Below are 17958 nucleotides of genomic sequence, written 5' to 3'. Positions count from 1 at the left end.
AGAAGCAGTTCAGGAGCTTTCCTGCCTACATAAGACTACCATTATGTTCTGGGTGAAGGAACACAGCAAAATAGAGCAAAATGAGGAAGCTGACACTCCGGGCAAAGGTGCTGTGGACACTGGTTTAACGACACATCTCCTGCATACCATGAAGGCCAGAATCAGAGCTCAATGGAAGGAAAACCGTCACCAATATTACTCAGTTAAAGATAGAGACACTATTCTGCAGTGGTACCTATCTCCCATCATATCCTTGGTACCAAAATTCCAAACAGAATAGAAACTTTATAGCGATAATGGCATGCCTTCAATTCAGTCATGGAAGATTCCAGCAACAGTGTACGCCATCTTCTTCATGTGAATGCAGCAGTGACAAGGATGTTAAGCATATTTTCTTTGACTATGACAGAAGGTAGCAAGAAACAACAAAGTGTATGATATCCTCTGTCAGTACATTATCGACAGACACTCTCACACTCTTAGCACTGAAGACCCAAAAGTGCATAAACTTCTATATGATTTTATAGCAGAAGGACAATTAAGAATATAAGAAAGAGATTTTTTTACATTGTAATGTAGTAAATTAATAAGTATGATTTGTGCCTTCAATCCTGCTTTCATATTAATGAATGTATTTTAACTTTTTGAGCCTATAGGCTTAATTTCAGATTAAATGAATGTAATTGATAATTGTCTTGTTTAATGGTTTCAAGCTGTTACTTATTTCAATGTGAAAAAATCTTTCTGGCTGTATGGGTGATGTCCAAAGGCCATTAATAAACTTATAGTAACAGTTCATTGTAATGCAGTGAGCTTAATTATTTTACATGTCTGTAGATTTTGATTATTTTGTTCAATCATTACACCTGTGATTCCATTAGTTGTTTTCATTTCAGGGGCAGTTTTTCTCTGGAAGCAACTATCGGATTTATCTCCTGGGGAATCCTGTCATATGGTGGTCAAATTTGATATTTCTTGCAGCTGTTCTAATAGTATTCATTTACAATTCTGTGAAATGGCAAAGGGGCTATAAAGACCCTTCTGAAGTTAAAGGTAATAGAGCACTGTCATTTTAATTACAATTAATGCTGTCATTTCAGTTACAATGTGAGAGTTCCACAGTAAATTAGCTACTCCTAAAAGAGATAATGATTTTAATTTTTCAGAAGCAAAAGACAGAATGGCAAGTGCTTGCGGATGGCTGTTTTTAGGATGGTTTTTACACTATGTACCATTCTGGGCTATGGGTCGAGTACTCTACTTTCATCACTATTTCCCAGCACTGCTCTTCAGTTCTATGCTGACAGGTTGGTATATAAATTGTAAAAACCATTTAATTTGCTTACTTTAGACTTGCAGCTGATTTACTGAAGGTTAAATATCTGACCATCACTCAGTGCAAATTATTGAATGTGGGGCTGTGCAGCTGATGACCCACATGTGTTATTGTGCTGAACCAATGATATCATCAGCTATAATTATAGTCAACATGGGATCATCAAAATTGGACTGTGAATCAAAGGAAATGTCTCTTGGTCAGATGAATCACATTTCTTTTTACATTTGGTTGATGATTGTGTGCTTCAAAGAAGAAGTAGTTGTGGGTTAGGATAAAATTTGTAAGGTACTTGAGGAATAGGGTAGTGGGTTTGGAGTCTAAAGGACATTGGGAAGGATAGTGGTCAATAGTAGTAAGACCATGATTATGAGGAATGTTGGTGTAGAAGGAGGTAGCACCAACAGTGACCAGTTGGGATCCAGGATGTAAAGGGGTGGGGATAGTGAAGAGTTGTTGAAGGAAGTGGTTGGCATCTTTGACATGGGAGATTGGAGGTGTTGGTCAGAGGACAGAAATCCTAACAGTGGGGGCACAATAACCAGCCACAGTCCAAGGCTGTTGGGTTTATGGATTTTTGAGAGCATGTAGAATGTGGGTATGCAGGGTGTCATAAGGGTAAGGAGGGAAATGGATTCAGGTTGAGGTTCTGGAAAGGGCTGAAGGCTTTAAGCATGGATTGAAGGTTGTGTTGGACTTCTGCGATGGGATCACTCTGGCAGAGTTTACAGGTGGAGGAGTCAGATAATAATTGGTGGAGGCCTTCCGCCAGGTAGTGATTACAATCTGCAATTCATAAACACAGTGGTGGAAACTGTCTGCAGTTAAGATTATTAGGTCAGGATTTGTTTTGATGTTGTGTGTGGCCACTCCTTTTTTTTTTTTTTTTTTTTTTTTTTTTTTTTTTTTTTTTTTTTTTTTTTTTTTTTTTTTTGCTGAAAGGTAGGTGTTCTGAGGAAGGGACCTGGGGAAGGATGGCAAGGCTAAGTTGGAAGAAAGGAATTTCTGGAAGGTAACCAGTGAATGTTTAGGTTGGAGGGCGGGCGGGGGTGGGGACGGGGTATCACGGGTGGATGGTGGAATGAACTGGGACAGGCAGAGTTCAGTGTTGGAATTAGGTTGGCTTTGATTGGAGGGATTGATGGCAAAGAAGTATTTCCACTGTAGGGATTGGGAGAAGGTGAGTGGGTCTTTGACAAGTCTAGCACGGTTAAATTTGAGTGTATGACTAGAGGTGAAGCCTTTGGATAGGACTGAAACTTCTGTGGAGCCAAGTGTTGCTGGAAAGGTTAACAACAGTGTTATGGCAATGTTTTGGCTCTGGATTTGGTACAGTGTTGATAGGGAGGTTTGGGGGATGTAGCAAATTGAAAAGGTCAACTAGGCAGGGTTTAGGTGCTGTGAGGGGTAGACGAGGAGGAACGCTGTAGGTAGAATAGGGTTTGGACAGTAGTGCCCAGAGTCAGCAACAGGATGTCATCGGGTTGGATAATGTATGGAGGTGGTGTCTGGAATGCTCCTCCAAGTGGTGGAAATGTGATGTATGAAGCAGAGACTTCACAGTAGTAGTATCTTGCAGTGGGGGCAGATGTGGTTCTAGAATGCTTGTGCCATGGAGATGTGTTTTTGCAGTACCAGGTTTGTGAGGGCCAGGGACTGGCGGAATCTGAAAAGGTGAAGGTCGCTGTGAAAGGAGAGGAGAAATCCAGGGAAAGGAGTTTTCCTTTTTTATGTGCCCACAGTGTGTATTATACTGAAGAATGTCATCACACAAATTCTTCCAAGTTTGCTGCTATTTTATTGACACTTTATTAGCTCATTGTGTGTCTATCACAATGAGCTGGTTTTGGCATCTTTGCCATTTTGAAGTGATTCTGAATGATGGAATGATTTTTGTAAAAATGTATGATGAAATTATGTTGCTAACCTCTGTAGCATAGTATTGAATTATCTGGATTATGTATGTGTTAGTAGTTACTTGTTTTATGTCTCAGATGTTATGAGGCACATTTTGAAATTCCTGATCTCCATGCATGCACAATCGTTATGGTGGTGTGATCAAGTTGAAATTCATGTCAGTTCTGAGTGAGACTTTAAGCATGATGGTTGTACATGTGGTTGCTGGCTCACATTGCTATGTCATTAATAATTCAGTTTAAAAACGGATGCTGAAACTGAGTCAGGTCAGATTACATGTAGTTATCAGCGTTCCTACATCAAAACTGAACCTCTATGTGGAAAGAATCCAACAAAAATTTAAAATTATCTGATAGAGGTGCATGGGAGTAGTGTACTGGATCATAGCACAGTATCACAGTGGTCTACTTGTTTCCGTAAAGGTTGGGTAAGCACTGAGGACAATACAAGAAATGGAAGGCTATCAATTGCGACAGACTTCACCTCTCAGGTTATTGTTAATGACACTTTGAGAAAGGATCAATGAAAAATGTAGGAAATGGCAGAAGAGGCCAGAATGTCTCTCACTTCAGTTTATGGGATCATAACTGAAAAGCTAAAGATGAGAGCAGTTGTTGCTACCAGATGGTTCCTGCATGATCTGAGTGAAGAGCAGAAAACAGGTCACAACAGAATCTCAGAAGTATTGCTTCAAAGTTATCGAACAGAAGTAGAACAGTTTCTGAAAAGGATTGTTGCACTCAATGAAATGTGGATATGAGATTTTGAGCCAGAACTGAAGTTTTAGTCATCACAATGGAAAATGTTTTGATACATTTGATGAAGGTTCCAGTGAGGTGACTGAAGTAATCAGACAGCTCAACAATGTAGTTGCCAAAATGTTGGTAAGCTGTCATAAGCAAGAATGGAGATTATTTTGAAGGCCTGTAAAGGTATTTTGTAAAATAATTTTCTTTGATTGGATCTTAAAGTGTGCAGACCTTTTGAAATAACCTTCATACATACTACATCTTGGACCATCTTTTTTATTATCTCTCAATGTTGTTGGTCATGTTCATAACAACATTTATATAGCACTTATGTATGTTTGACAGTTTTCTCCAGTGATGCTTACATGTTTAGAATGAATTTTATTTGCAGAAATTCAGTGATCATAAGTACATTATAAAGATTTATAACTATAATTTTTCATTTCTCGTACAAAGGTATTTGAGTTGAGAATTCTGTTGTCTTCTATGTGGCGTGAAGTGTTTAAAATTGATTTAAAATTGATCCTTTTCGTTTTAGGATGTCAGTAAAGTTTTCTAGATTTTTTCATAGCTCTGTTTGTTCATTTAGGATTGTGTTTAGGTACATGTCTATATGGGTGTAAATTTCCAGTTCTCCCAGAATATTTATTGTATCTCATTTGGGTACCCGGTATAGAAACCTAAAAACCCTAACTTCTTAAATGTAGGAATTTACAAAATCCTTTGTGACTGTTGCAGCAAATCCTACTTTGGGCAGATGAGTAGAAATCTCAGAATAAGGTTCAAGGTATGCACCTGGGACAAGGGCACCCATAACTGAGAGCAAGGAGCTGCAACCCCCCCCCCCCTCCCTGCTCTCAGGAAAAGGGAAAAATACGAAAAATATTGTGTAGCCAGGTGTTTTTCTTTTAAGAAAATTATTTAAAAGTGGGTATTAACCAGGTTTTAAAGAGGGTTAGAACTTGTATGGAACTTTCTTCTAGTTGCCAATCATGTTCTGAAAAACTGAAAATACGCCATACCCTCAGTTCTAGCCCCTCCCCCCTTACAAACAACCATATGGGTGCCTCTGCTGTGAGAACAGTCATTCTAAATTTTACATGCACTTATGAAACCAAAAAACACAAAGCAGAAAAAACAGAAAATGCAGTAAAGTTCTACATAGGATACCCAGATACTAAAGTTCAACACTTTATGACACATAAAAGACAAAAGCATACTCAACACAAGTATCTTCGTACAAGAAACAACAAGTTATAGTTATACTATCTTTGTAATGTACTTATTATCACTGCTTTTATTTGAAGAAAATTACATTTTTATGAAAAATTGTGCCATCATTGCAGGATCACTTGAAAAGGCAAAAGTGCCAAAACAAAATTGCTGTTAAAGACATATGACAAATTAATAGTGTGTCAATAAAAAGCAGCAAAAACGTGGTAGAATTTATGCAAACAATGTAGTGCCCACATTTCTTTTAGCTGAACATCTTCTGGAAAAATGCGATCACCACATCTTGATCTCTTTAGCCATCAAATCTCTTAGTTTTGAGGTTCTATCGTTATTTGCAAAAATTTCTTTAAAGGATTCTTTGGAACTCACAGGTAGCAGTTTTGAGGAGCACATTATGGTGCTTTTGAAATATATACCAAGTTTAGTGTAACTTTTATTCAATGACCAACACTTTGAGCTAGTAAACGGTGTTGTCATGGGAATAATAGAGTTTTGTATTTGGTGTAAAAGTTTATAACATGTTTCTAGAAACAGCAGGCAAAAAATAGAAAATCCACAGATACTCAAAAACAAATAAAAGAATACTTTGTTAATCAATGTTTCTATACTATATCTGAATATTTGGATTTGGATTACGTTAATGTTCATATTAAACAGATTTTGAACTTTCTATTACATAGACATTTGATAGTGGACTCAGAAATCAATAAATTTACATAAATGCTTAGTGTGAAGAAGTAGATAAACATGTCCTGATTCATATCACATTTTTAAAAAATGTGTGTTGAGTGCCACTGGTGATAATTTGTTGTTAGTGTGTGTTATGGAAGTTTCTTGCACCAGCTGCATGTTGTAGTGTGAGAAGTTTCTGTCTTTCATAAAGGGATCTACTGATCACACTCTTTCACTTGGCCCCTGAGGAGAGGATACTGAAAGCAGAAGTTTGTGATCGGCTCTTAGCACTTTGGCTGCTGAGCTATAGCCAGAGGATAGTGATTTGCACAGATACGGATGGCAGTAGTATTGCGTACACAAGGTATAAAAGGACAGTGCATTGGCGGAGGTGAGTCGTGTGTGAAGGTTTACAATGTGATTATGGTCACATGATGGGAATTAACAGACTTTGAATGCAGAATAGTGTTTGGAGCCAGATGCATGGGACATTCAATTTCATAATTGGGAATTCAGTATTACAAGGTCCACAGTGTCAAGACTGTGCTGAGAATACCAAATTTCAGGCAGTACCTCTCACCATGGACAACATAGTGGCTTGAGAGCGGAAGCATTTGCGTAGAATTGTCAGTGCAAACAGGCAAGCAACACTGCATGAAATAACCACAGAAATCAATGTGGGGTGTACGATGAACATATCTGTTAGGACAGTGTGACAAAATTTGGCATTAATGGGCTATGGCAGCAGATAACTGATGCGAGTGCTTCTGCTAACAACATCACATCACCTGCAACCGCCTCTCCTCGGCTCGTCACTACATTGTTTGGGCCCCAGATGACTGGAAAACCATGGCTTGGTCAGATGAGTCCCAATTTCAGTTGGTAAGAGCTGATGGTAAGGTTCGAGTATGATGCAGAACCCACAAAGCAATGGACCCAAGTTGTCAACAAGGCACAGTGCAAGCTGGTGGTGTTTCCTCAATGGTGTGGAATGTGTTTACATGGAATGGACTGGGTCCTCTAGTCCAACTGAACCAATTATTAACTGGAAATGTTTATGTTTGGCTACTTTGGAGAGCACTTGCAGCCATTACAGCATCATGTTCCCAAACATATCACTGAACCACAGTCATTCACAATTGGTTTGAAGAACATTGTGGACAATTCGAGCAAATGATTTGGCCATCCAGATTGCCCTACATGAATCCCATCAAACATTTATGAGACATAATCAAGAGGGCAATTCATGCACAAAATCCTGCACTGGCAATGGTTCAGCAGTTACAAATAGCTATAGAAGCAGCATGGTTAAGTATTTCTGCAGGGACTTCCAACAGTTTGTTGAGTCCATCTCACATCAAATTGCTGCACTATGCTGGGCAAAAGAAGTTCCAACATGATATTGGGAGATACCCATGACTTTTGTCACGTCAGTGTATAGCACATAAAAGAAATGAATATGAAATGGATTACTGTGTTGCAGAAATAATGCGAGAGTTTCTGGTGAGTTGCCAGGAGGACCAAGTACAACCTCTTTCCTCATTTTTGTAAATAATAACAATCACTTTGCAGAATGGTACAAATGGATCAACACTATATTTACAACTGATATATATTGTTATGACACACTATACTGTCATGTAGCTAAGGCTGGCATCCAGCGTAAACATTCTGGAGCAGCACGAAGGCAGCTGACTTCTGCTGATTGCAGCGGGTCCAAGTAAAAGTGTGAGATCAGTACAGAACATTATGAGTGAAAGTTATATTACTTCTTTGGAAGAAAGAAAAATGTTGAAATTAAATATCGCTTCTGTTTTCTCTAATAGGTGTAATTTTGGATTACTTGCTGGAAAGTCTACCTTTGTTACTTCCAGCAATGTGGGCTCATATGTTCTACCATTGGTCTGTTGGAGTTGTTTTCTCAAGTTTGGTGTACAGGTATGTGTTGTAACAAGTGAGTAAACATAGTATCACTGAGTTGTTACAGTAGTTGTTAATGTAGTTCAACGATGATTAACAGACTACCAGTACTTATCTATGTAACATAATTTGGCAACTGGTGCTAGGAAGGAGCAAAATACTAGAGCACTAGTGTGTGTGTGGGGGGGGGGGGGGGGGGGGGGGAGGGGGGGGGGGATGTGAAATACTGGCTGGATAAGTTAATCAGAAGTTTTTATATTTTTTACATAACTTTCCCAGTTATTTATATTTCCCACTTGCAGTTTTCTATTACTGCACAGTGTAGTTAGAGCTGTTAAACTCTGGTGGCTGAAAAATGATCTTAGGCTTCTGTCTCCCTGTCCTTCTGGCATTTCGGCTCAGTTTGCTGAAAAATCATTACATAGAGTTTGGCAAAAATCAAACAATGCAAAGTCCAGGGTGGAATGTAACAATACTGTGAAAAGGAAAGTTGCTACTCACTGTATAGCAAAGATGCTGAGTCGCAGATAGGCACAACAAAAAGACTGTCAGAAATATAGCTTTCGGCCAGCAAGGCTTTCATCAAAATGTGTCGTGCAGACACAACTCACACGCAAACGATTGTGGTGTGGCCTCAGTTGCCTGAGACTGTTTTGAAAATCACTGACGTTCAGAGATGTTTTTCTCTGTATTACAATTCAACACAGAACAAATATTGGAAATTTAGAGTCACAACACAACATTTTTTAAACTTTTAGAGTCTAGCAAGGGATCTGACATAGGGCTACAGCATCATCTACAGCAGAATGAAATGGAGCCACTGAGAATTATAATTCTGCAATAGCAGAAGCAAATTTGCCAAATAAATTCAGGGTAAAAGCAGTCTCCACAGCAGTCTACCTAATTAATGGAGCTCCAACTAAGGCACTAAAAAACAAGACTCCAAATGAAGCTAGGACAGAGAAGTAGCTGGATCTTCTGAGGATCTTAATATATTTGGAACCAAGGCCTATGTTCACATCATTCCAAGACTCAACCAACAAAAATGGAACAATAATCATTGTGTATATATCGGTAGGATGCCGTGATGAATCAAAAGCATACAGTCTTTTTGAACCAAACTGCCAGATAATCATAAGAGCGAGGAATGTTATTTTTGGTGAAGGACTTCCAATCAATTTAAAGAAGAAACTGACTCATAGGAACCAAGTTAATTGTTCATCCCATTCATGGAAAAGAAACAGAATGAAGTAACAGTGCCTGAACTAGAAGAAAGAACCTGAACCTGAGACTAGCTGCAATGAAGAATCAAGTCCAGAAAGTGAAATAATGATAATGAGCAACGACAGCGAAGAGAGCTAATACAAGAGCTGTGTAGAATTGCAAAGCCAAAGAAGCTGTATGTCTTCATTACTGATCAATCTAGACAATCAACTTACTTCAGTCATTTGTCATTGTGTAATGCAAACAAGTCAATGACACAATAAGAAAATTACAATACTAGTTGGTAGTGATATCCATAGTTTGATGTAAGTAACTTGATATACACACATATTTATAAAAAAAAAAGTTGCTTCATGTTTAAATATTTACTTTAATTAATTTTGAAGCATTTTATTTACATTTCTGTAAATCCATTTTTATTAATTGCTTCAAAGATGTTCAGCAATTATTATTGGCAAAGTTGTAATCTTTGATTTTTGTATTATATATTTGTTCTTCTCCATTAGTCCGCAGCTCGTGGTCTTCTACATCTACATCTACATGATTACTCTGCAATTCACATTTATTGTATTGTATTGTATTGTATAGAAGTGCTTGGCAGAGGGTTCATCGAACCACAATCATACTATCTCCATACCATTCCACTCCCGAAAAGCGCGCGGGAAAAACGAACACCTATACCTTTCTGTTCGAGTTCTGATTTCTCTTATTTTATTTTGATGATCATTCCTACCTATGTAGGTTGGGCTCAACAAAATTCGGAAGAGAAAGTTGGTGACTGAAATTTCGTAAATAGATTTTGCCGCGACGAAAAACGTCTTTGCTTTAATGACTTCCATCCCAACTCGCGTATCATATCTGCCACACTCTCTCCCCTATTACTTGATAATACAAAACAAGCTGCCCTTTTTTGCACCCTTTCGATGTCCTCCATCAATCCCAGCTGGTAAGGATCCCACACCGCGCTGCAATATTTTAACAGAGGACCAACGAGTGTAGTGTAAGCTGTCTCTTTAGTGGACTTGTTGCATCTTCTAAGTGTCCTGCCAATGAAACGCAACCTTTGGCTTGCCTTCCCCACAATATTATCTATGTAGTCTTTCCAACCAAAGTTGTTCGTAATTTTTACACCCAGGTACTTAGTTGAATTGACAGCCTTGAGAATTGTACTGTTTTTTTTGAGTAATCAAATTCGAACGGATTTCTTTTGGAACTCATGTGGATCACCTCACACTTTTCGTTATTTAGCGTCAACTGCCACCTGCCACACCATACAGCAATCTTTTCTAAATCGCTTTACAGCTGATACTGGTCTTCGGATGACCTTACTAGACGGTAAATTACAGCATCATCTGCGAACAACTTAAGAGAACTGCTCAGATTGTCACCCAAGTCATTTATATAGATCAGGAACAGCAGAGGTCCCAGGACGCTTCCCTGGGGAACACCTGATATCACTTCAGTTTTACTCGATGATTTGCTGTCTATTACTACAATTTGCGACCTTCCTGACAGGAAATCACAAATCCAGTCGCACAACTGAGACAATACCCCATAGGCCCGCAGCTTGATTAGAAGTCGCTTGTGAGGAATGGTGTCAAAGGCTTTCCGGAAATCTAGAAATACGGAATCAACTTGAGATCCCCTGTCGATAGTGGCCATTACTTCGTGCGAGTAAAGAGCTAGCTGCGTTGCACAAGAACGATGTTTTCTGAAACCATGCTGATTACGTATCAATAGATTGTTCCCTTCGAGGTGATTCATAATGTTTGAACACAGTATATGCTCCAAAACCCTACTGCAAACCAACGTCAATGATATAGGTCTGTAATTCGATGGATTACTCCTACTACCCTTCTTAAACACTGGTGCGACCTGCGCAATTTTCCAATCTGTAGGTACAGATCTATCGGTGAGCGAGCGATTGTATATGATTGCTAAGTAGGGAGCTATTGTATCAGCGTAATCTGAAAGGAACCTAATCGGTATACAGTCTGGACCTGAAGACTTGCCCGTATCAAGCGATTTGAGTTGCTTCGCAACCCCTAAGGTATCTACTTCTAAGAAACTCATGCTAGCAGCATGTTTCAAATTCTGGAATATTCCATTCATCTTCCCTGGTGAAGGAGTTTTGGAAAACTGCATTCAATAACTCCGCTTTAGCGGCACAGTCATCGGTAACAGTACCATTGGCACTGCGCAGCGAAGGTATTGACTACGTCTTGCCGCTTGTGTACTTTGCATACAACCAGAATTTTTTCGGATTTTCTACCAAATTTCGAGACAACGTTTCGTTGTGGAACCTGTTAAAGGCATCTCGCATTGAAGTCCGTGCCAAATTTCGCGCGTCTTGTAAATTTTAGCCAATCTTCGGGATTTCGCGTTTCTCTGAACTTCGCATGCTTTTTCCGTTGCCTCTGCAACAGCGTTCAGACCTGTTTTGTGTACCATGGGGGATCAGTTCCATCTTTTACCAATTTATGAGGTATGAATCTCTCAATAGCTGTTGCTACTATATCTTTGAATTTGAGCCACATCTCGTCTACATTTGCATAGTCAGTTCGGAAGGAATGGAGAGTGTCTCTTAGGAAGGCTTCTAGTGGCACTTTATCCGCTTTTTTAAATAAAATTATTTTGCGTTTGTTTCTGGTGTATTTGGAAGAAATGGTATTCAGCCTAGCTACAACGACCTTGTGATCACTAATCCCTGTATCAGTCATGATGCTCTCTATTAGCTCTGGATTGTTTGTGGCTAAGAGGTCAAATGTGTTTTCGCAACCATTTACAATTCGCTTGGGTTCGTGGACTAACTGCTCGAAATAATTTTCAGAGAAAGCATTTAGGACAATCTCGGAAGATGTTTTCTGCCTACCACCGGTTTTGAACAAGTACTTTTGCTAACATATCGAGGGAAGGTTGAAGTCCCCACCAACTATAACCGTATGAGTGGGGTATTTATTTGTTATGAGACTCAAATTTTCTCTGAACTGTTCAGCAACTATATCATCGGAGTCTGGGGGTCGGTAGAAGGAGTATCTACTTTGACTTCACTACAAGATAAACCACTACTGACAGACACAAACACTCCACCACCAATTCTGCCTAATCTATCTTTCGTGAACACCGTCTGAGACTTCGTAAAAATTTCTGCAGAACTTATTTCAGGCTTTAGCCAGCTTTCTGTACCTATAACGATTTCAGCTTCTGTGCTTTCTATTAGCGCTTGAAGCTCAGGGACTTTCCCAGCACAACTACAACAATTTACAACTACAATTCTGACTGTTCCTTGATCCAAGCACGTCCTGTATTTGCAGCCCACCCCGTACTTTCCCGAGGGCTTCTAACCTAAAAAACTGCCCAGTCCATGCCACACAGCCTCCGCTACCCGTATAGCCGCCAGCTGAGTGTAGTGAACTCCTGACCTATTCTGCGGAACCCGAAACCCCACCACCCTATGGCGCAAGTGAAGGAATCTGCAGCCAACACGGTTGCAAAACCGTCTGAGCCTCTGATTCAGACCCTCCACTCGGCTCTGCACCAAAGGTCTGCAGTCGGTTCTGTCAACAATCCTGCAGATGGTGAGCTCTGCCTTCATCTCGTAAGCAAAACCGGCAGCCTTCACCAAATCAGATAGCCGCTGAAATCCAGAGAGAATTTCCTCAGATCCAAAGCGACACATGTCATTAGTGCCGACATGTGCCACCACTTGCAGCTGGCTGCACCATGTGCTCTCATGGCATCCGGAAGGACCCTTTTCACATCAGGAATGACTCCACCTGGAATGCACACTGAGTGCACACTGGATTTCTTCCCCTCCTTAGCCGCCATATCCCTAAGGGGCCCCATTACGTGCCTAACATTGGAGCTCCCAACTACCAATAAGTCCACCCTCTGTGATTGCCCGGACCTTGAAGGCTGAGAATCATCCTCTGAAACAGGGCAAGCAGCTGCATCTGGCTCAGCCAGAGACAGTACCTGAAACCTGTTTGCCAGACGCACCGGGGAGGCTTTCTGATCAGCCTCCGGGGATGTCTTTCGCTGTCTGCCATGCCTTGGAACGACCTCCCAATCAACCACAGGCGAGGGCTCAGCCCCACTGCGGTCAGCAACCGGGGCAACCACAGCGCCAGACCGATCTGGGAACAGACGGGACGAGATTGACATCCCCGTGATACCCAAGTCCGGCTCCCCACAGTGGTGCCCATTGGCAACAGCCTCAAGCTGCGCGACCGAAGTCAGCGCCGCCTGCAGCTGTGAGCGAAGGGATGCCAACTCAGCCCTCATCCGAACACAGCAATCACAGTCCCTGTCCATTATAAACGATGTTGAACAACAGTTACTGAAACACGAATCCGTGCCTAGATAACGCAAGGGAAACATGCAAAGAATGTATGAATTAACCTGTACAAATGCCTAACGACTGCGCTACAATCTGCCTGAATTTATGGTTTCGGTAATTAAAAATTGAACTTACACCTCCTATATGAAACTATGTAACAAATAAGTGAGCCAGGAATATTCGACTTGCTGCTGGCAGCTGCTTATCCAATGGGGGCAGGGAGCACACTGGCTGTGACCAACCGACACTGGCTGTTCAAAACAAAAACAGAAGACAAACAACTATGCGGATTTACACTATTCAGGTACTAAAATGCGATGCTACAACTCTCAAATACTACAATACGCCCAAAATTTATGAATTAAACAATGCAAGTACCCAAAAACACGCAAAGAAATTAAGAATTAAACTATGTAATTAATAAGTGAGCTAGGAGTATATGACTTGCTGCTGACAGCTGCTTATCCAATGGCGGCAGGGAGCATGTCTTGCGATAGCGTTCATGCTTCCTGCGCACGGGGTCTCCGGTTCAATTCCCGGCAGGGTCAGGGATTTTCTCTGCCTCGTGATGACTGGGTGTTGTGTTTTCTTCATCATCATTGACTCGCAAGTCGCCAAAGTGGTGTCAACTAAAAAAAGGACTTGCAATACGGCGGCGTAACTTCCACACATGGGGCCTCCCGGCCAACAATGCCATACGATCATTTCATTTTTCTTCTCCATTGTGCACAGTTTTTGTGGGAGACTAGTTGTAAATGGACAGTTTTGGTGGTAATGTGATGTGAAATGGATAGTTTTGGAGAAAGAGCTATTGTAAATGGAGATGATGTGTAATACTGCTGAAGGCAGAAGTATCTTTCATTGATAGTTCAGTGTTTGCAATGTTAGATAGTTAGATAGTTTCATGTTCCATGAATACATCGTAATGATGTGGAACGAGTCATTTTACATACTGTACACATCAGACCATGATTTTTTATATGGCTACATGCTGAACTTTAATCTACAGGTGTGAGTTAGTAATTTGTACCCACCTCTGTCACACATTACAGTAATAGAAATTCTTCTACAGAATAGGAGAAGTTGTCAAGGAGGAACTTTTTTAGTGTGTTTTCAAATTTTACTTTGCTATCTGTCAGACATTTTAGATCCTTGGGTAAGTTATTAAAAATTTTGGTTGCGGCATTGTGCACCTCTTTTTGTGCTAAAGACAATCTTAATGTGGAGTAATGAATGTCATTTTTCTGTCTGGTATTGTAATATGTACATTATTGTTCCCTTTGACCTGCAGTGTATTATTTACAGTACACTTTATGAGGGAATAAATTACCATGAACCAGTACCTTCAAGCCAGTAAATGTGAAATAGGTCTTTGAAACTAAGAAAGGTTTTAAAGGCAGCGTTGTATGATATAAAGCACAAATAGTAATAAAAGATTGTGTTCAAAAGCAAGGTCTAGACTGCGAGGAAACATATGCACCAATGATAGGGTGTAACTCATTAAACAATGGAAAGTCTAGGTTAGAATATCAACAATATTACTGAAGGATTGATTGCTGCTCACCATAAAGATGACACATTTAGTTGTAGACAGGTATGATGAAAAAGCTGTTACATTAAAGTTTTTGGCCAAAGCCTTCTTCAGAAGAGAAAAGAAAGCACAGACATTTACACAAGCAAGCACACCTCACAAACACATAACCATTATTTCTGGCTGCTCCCGCCAAAATGAATTCTGGCCACTGTAGATAGTGGTCATTTGTAAGTGAGGTGTGCTTGCTTTTGTGAATGTATGTGCATTTTTCTTTTCTGGAGAAGGCTTGGCTGAAAGATTATCTGTAACAGCCTTTTTGTCATGCCTGTCTGCAACACAACATGTCATCTTTACAGTGAGTAGCAATCTGTTCTTTTCATAATATGGATGTATAACCCATTAAGGCATTTATCAGCTCTAGCTGCTAATTATGATTTTGGTATTGACCCATAGATGTTGTCATGGCTTTCTTACTAGGGGAATTACATGAAGAAATTTATGTTGAAGGTCAGAAGTAGATCCAGTATTGAAGACGTTCAAAGATACTCATTTTAAAAGATTGAAAGATGTAGTATATGGATTGAATCAAGGTAGCCCTTGCTGGAACTTGAAATTAGACAGTTCACTGTTAAATCCAAACTTCAAATGTTAACACCTGACCTCAGTAAGGTAGATGTAAACTGTCCTAAGAAAATCTATTAATAAAGTTTTCAAGGACCAGCTTCAAATGATTAATCTAGGAATACACTACAACCACCTACGTATCACTCACATAGGGATCATGAAGATAAGATTAGAATAACTACTACATGCACAGAGGCATTCAATCAAGCATTCTTCCCATGCTCCACACGTGAATGGAACAGAAATGAACCCTAATAAATGGTACAATGGAACGTACTCTCTGCCATGCATCTCGTGGCCATTTGCAGAGTATAGATGTAGAACAGAAAATAGTATTCACACTGCTGTTTCCTGTCCCTTATTTTATGTATTTTTCCATCCAGGAATTTCCATTATTACTTTACAACCTAGATATTGGGTTACCTCTTGAAAACAAGGGAGTTTTTTGTAAAGTGCTGTGGACATAATATCTTACTAATATTCTTGGTCTTTACTAATAAGTGTAAAATTGTGACCTCACATGGCTATAAACTGACAAAAATTTAAAATGTATCTTCTTTCAGTTTTTACCTGTTTTCGCCGCTGGCATATGGTATGTCTGGACCATCAGCATCGGACCCTAATAGCACAATGTATGGTCTGAAATGGCTTGAATCTTGGGAATTTTAGTGAAGAGAAAAGCAGCCTGTGAAAAGAAAATGACAGGGAACATAAGAAGAAGACTGAAACTAATTCTGCTGGCTGCAGTCTATTAAATTATTTTGGAGACTTCCCAGAATTCTTGCAATAAAACGTGATTCAAGCAAATTTACTATGACAGCTTGTGAGACTGAACCTTTCATGCTTGCAGAGTATTTATATTTAATTATGTTCCCTTACTCTATGTGTTTACTTATTTTGTTCCATCCTCCTGATTGATACAACAATTTAAATGATTTAGTCATTGCTTAGCGGACACGGAGACAATGCAAAAATGCGGTGAAGCTACTTACATTTGTTAAATGCGATATTATATCATCTAATACTCCCCTACGTTTATTTATTCTTGTTTTTGTCTTATTGTTCTGCTTGGTCACTGTAAACAGATGTGCTTTCATTTGTATTATTAATATGTATGTTGTTAAATATATTTTTATACTATCTTTTTCACTGGACTGTGTTACCTACTGATTATAAACCTTGTTTACAGAAGTAAATAATGGAAAGTTCAGGTTGGAATATTAACAGTTATGTTGGTAGATTGCTGCTCGCCATAAAGATGACACACTGAGTTGCAGACAGCACAATGAAAAGACTGTTACACACTAAGCTTTCGACCAAAGCCTCCTTCAGAAAAAGAAAAAAACACTCACACATTCACACAACCAAGTACACTTCACACACTCACACGTGACCACTGTCTGTGGTTGCTCTGACCAGAATGAAGTGGCCAGAATAGCAGTCAAGTGTGTGTGTGCTTGCTTGTGAGAATGTGGATACAAATACAACAGCCACCAGAGATAGTGTCACAAAATATGTTCTCTGTTAATTCGCACTTAAAGTACACAGTAACGTATCAGGGTTTTCAAAAACAAAAATTAATCACACTCTCTTAATTAAAATCAATCAACTAATGTTTATAATAAATTTACTTTAATCACCATAGAATGCGCTTTATTATCCACATTTAACTTTTCTCCTTGGACAGCAATCTCCTAGATACCATGGGACTGTTTAAATCTTGTTAAGTAGCCAGATGATACATTAAAATCTCCTCCAATTCCCAAGGTTTTAAGGAAAAACTGAGCCTGTTTGGTACATGTTGGGCCAGATACTTGCATGCCCTTTGCTTTTTTCTGTCGAAAACATTCCAACATAGCTTTATCCAGTTTGTGTATGTACACATTTTTTTAGTCTTCCCCTTTTAAAATCTTTTAGATGAGTCTGGACTGCTACAAAATTCAATTATTTTATCTCTGTTTTTTCAAGTATTGGAAATCCTAGTTCACTTATATTGTAAATCAATGGCAGATTTTGTACACCAGTACTGCCTTCTTTGAGTTTATATATTATTTCTAGTTTCTGCTGTATCCATAACACAACATGTTTTTAACTTTTCACCCATTGTTCTGCACTAGCTTATGGACCAATTACAGGCCAGGTGCTTGGAGTGTTTGAGCAGCACATTGTTTACTATTCTTGTGTTGTAATATGAGATTATCACTCACCTGCACCACTCCCAGGTTAAAGAAAAATTTCAGCTGCAAAGAAAAAGGAAAAAGATGGCCACTTATAATCTGCAAAGCAGATAATCCCCCCACGGATAATCGAGAGTTTACTGTGTGCGTTCATGATGAATTTACTTCAAATTTTGAATGATACTCTATTAAACATTCAATCATGTATGGACTAATTTTTTTTTCTTTAAACA

General features: G+C 39.4%; 1 protein-coding gene across 5 annotated transcripts in view; it reads left to right on the top strand.

Moving 5' to 3' along the window:
- LOC124612316 (protein O-mannosyl-transferase 2) overlaps window positions 1–16697 on the top strand; it is a 192500-nt gene extending 175803 nt beyond the window's left edge. For all 5 annotated transcript variants that reach the window (XM_047140443.1, XM_047140444.1, XM_047140445.1 and 2 more), the window contains 4 exons: window positions 897–1053; window positions 1167–1307; window positions 7734–7845; window positions 16112–16697. In XM_047140443.1, the coding sequence (XP_046996399.1) occupies window positions 897–1053; window positions 1167–1307; window positions 7734–7845; window positions 16112–16217 (516 nt within the window). In that variant the 3' untranslated portion in view covers window positions 16218–16697. The remainder of the gene's footprint in view (window positions 1–896; window positions 1054–1166; window positions 1308–7733; window positions 7846–16111) is intronic.
- The last annotated feature ends 1261 nt before the right edge of the window (window positions 16698–17958 follow it).

Source organism: Schistocerca americana, chromosome 4, assembly GCF_021461395.2.
Source record: "Schistocerca americana isolate TAMUIC-IGC-003095 chromosome 4, iqSchAmer2.1, whole genome shotgun sequence".
Lineage (NCBI taxonomy): Eukaryota > Metazoa > Arthropoda > Insecta > Orthoptera > Acrididae > Schistocerca > Schistocerca americana.
The sequence above is the reverse complement of the archived record's forward strand: the minus strand, read 5'-3'. Positions and strand labels throughout refer to the sequence as shown.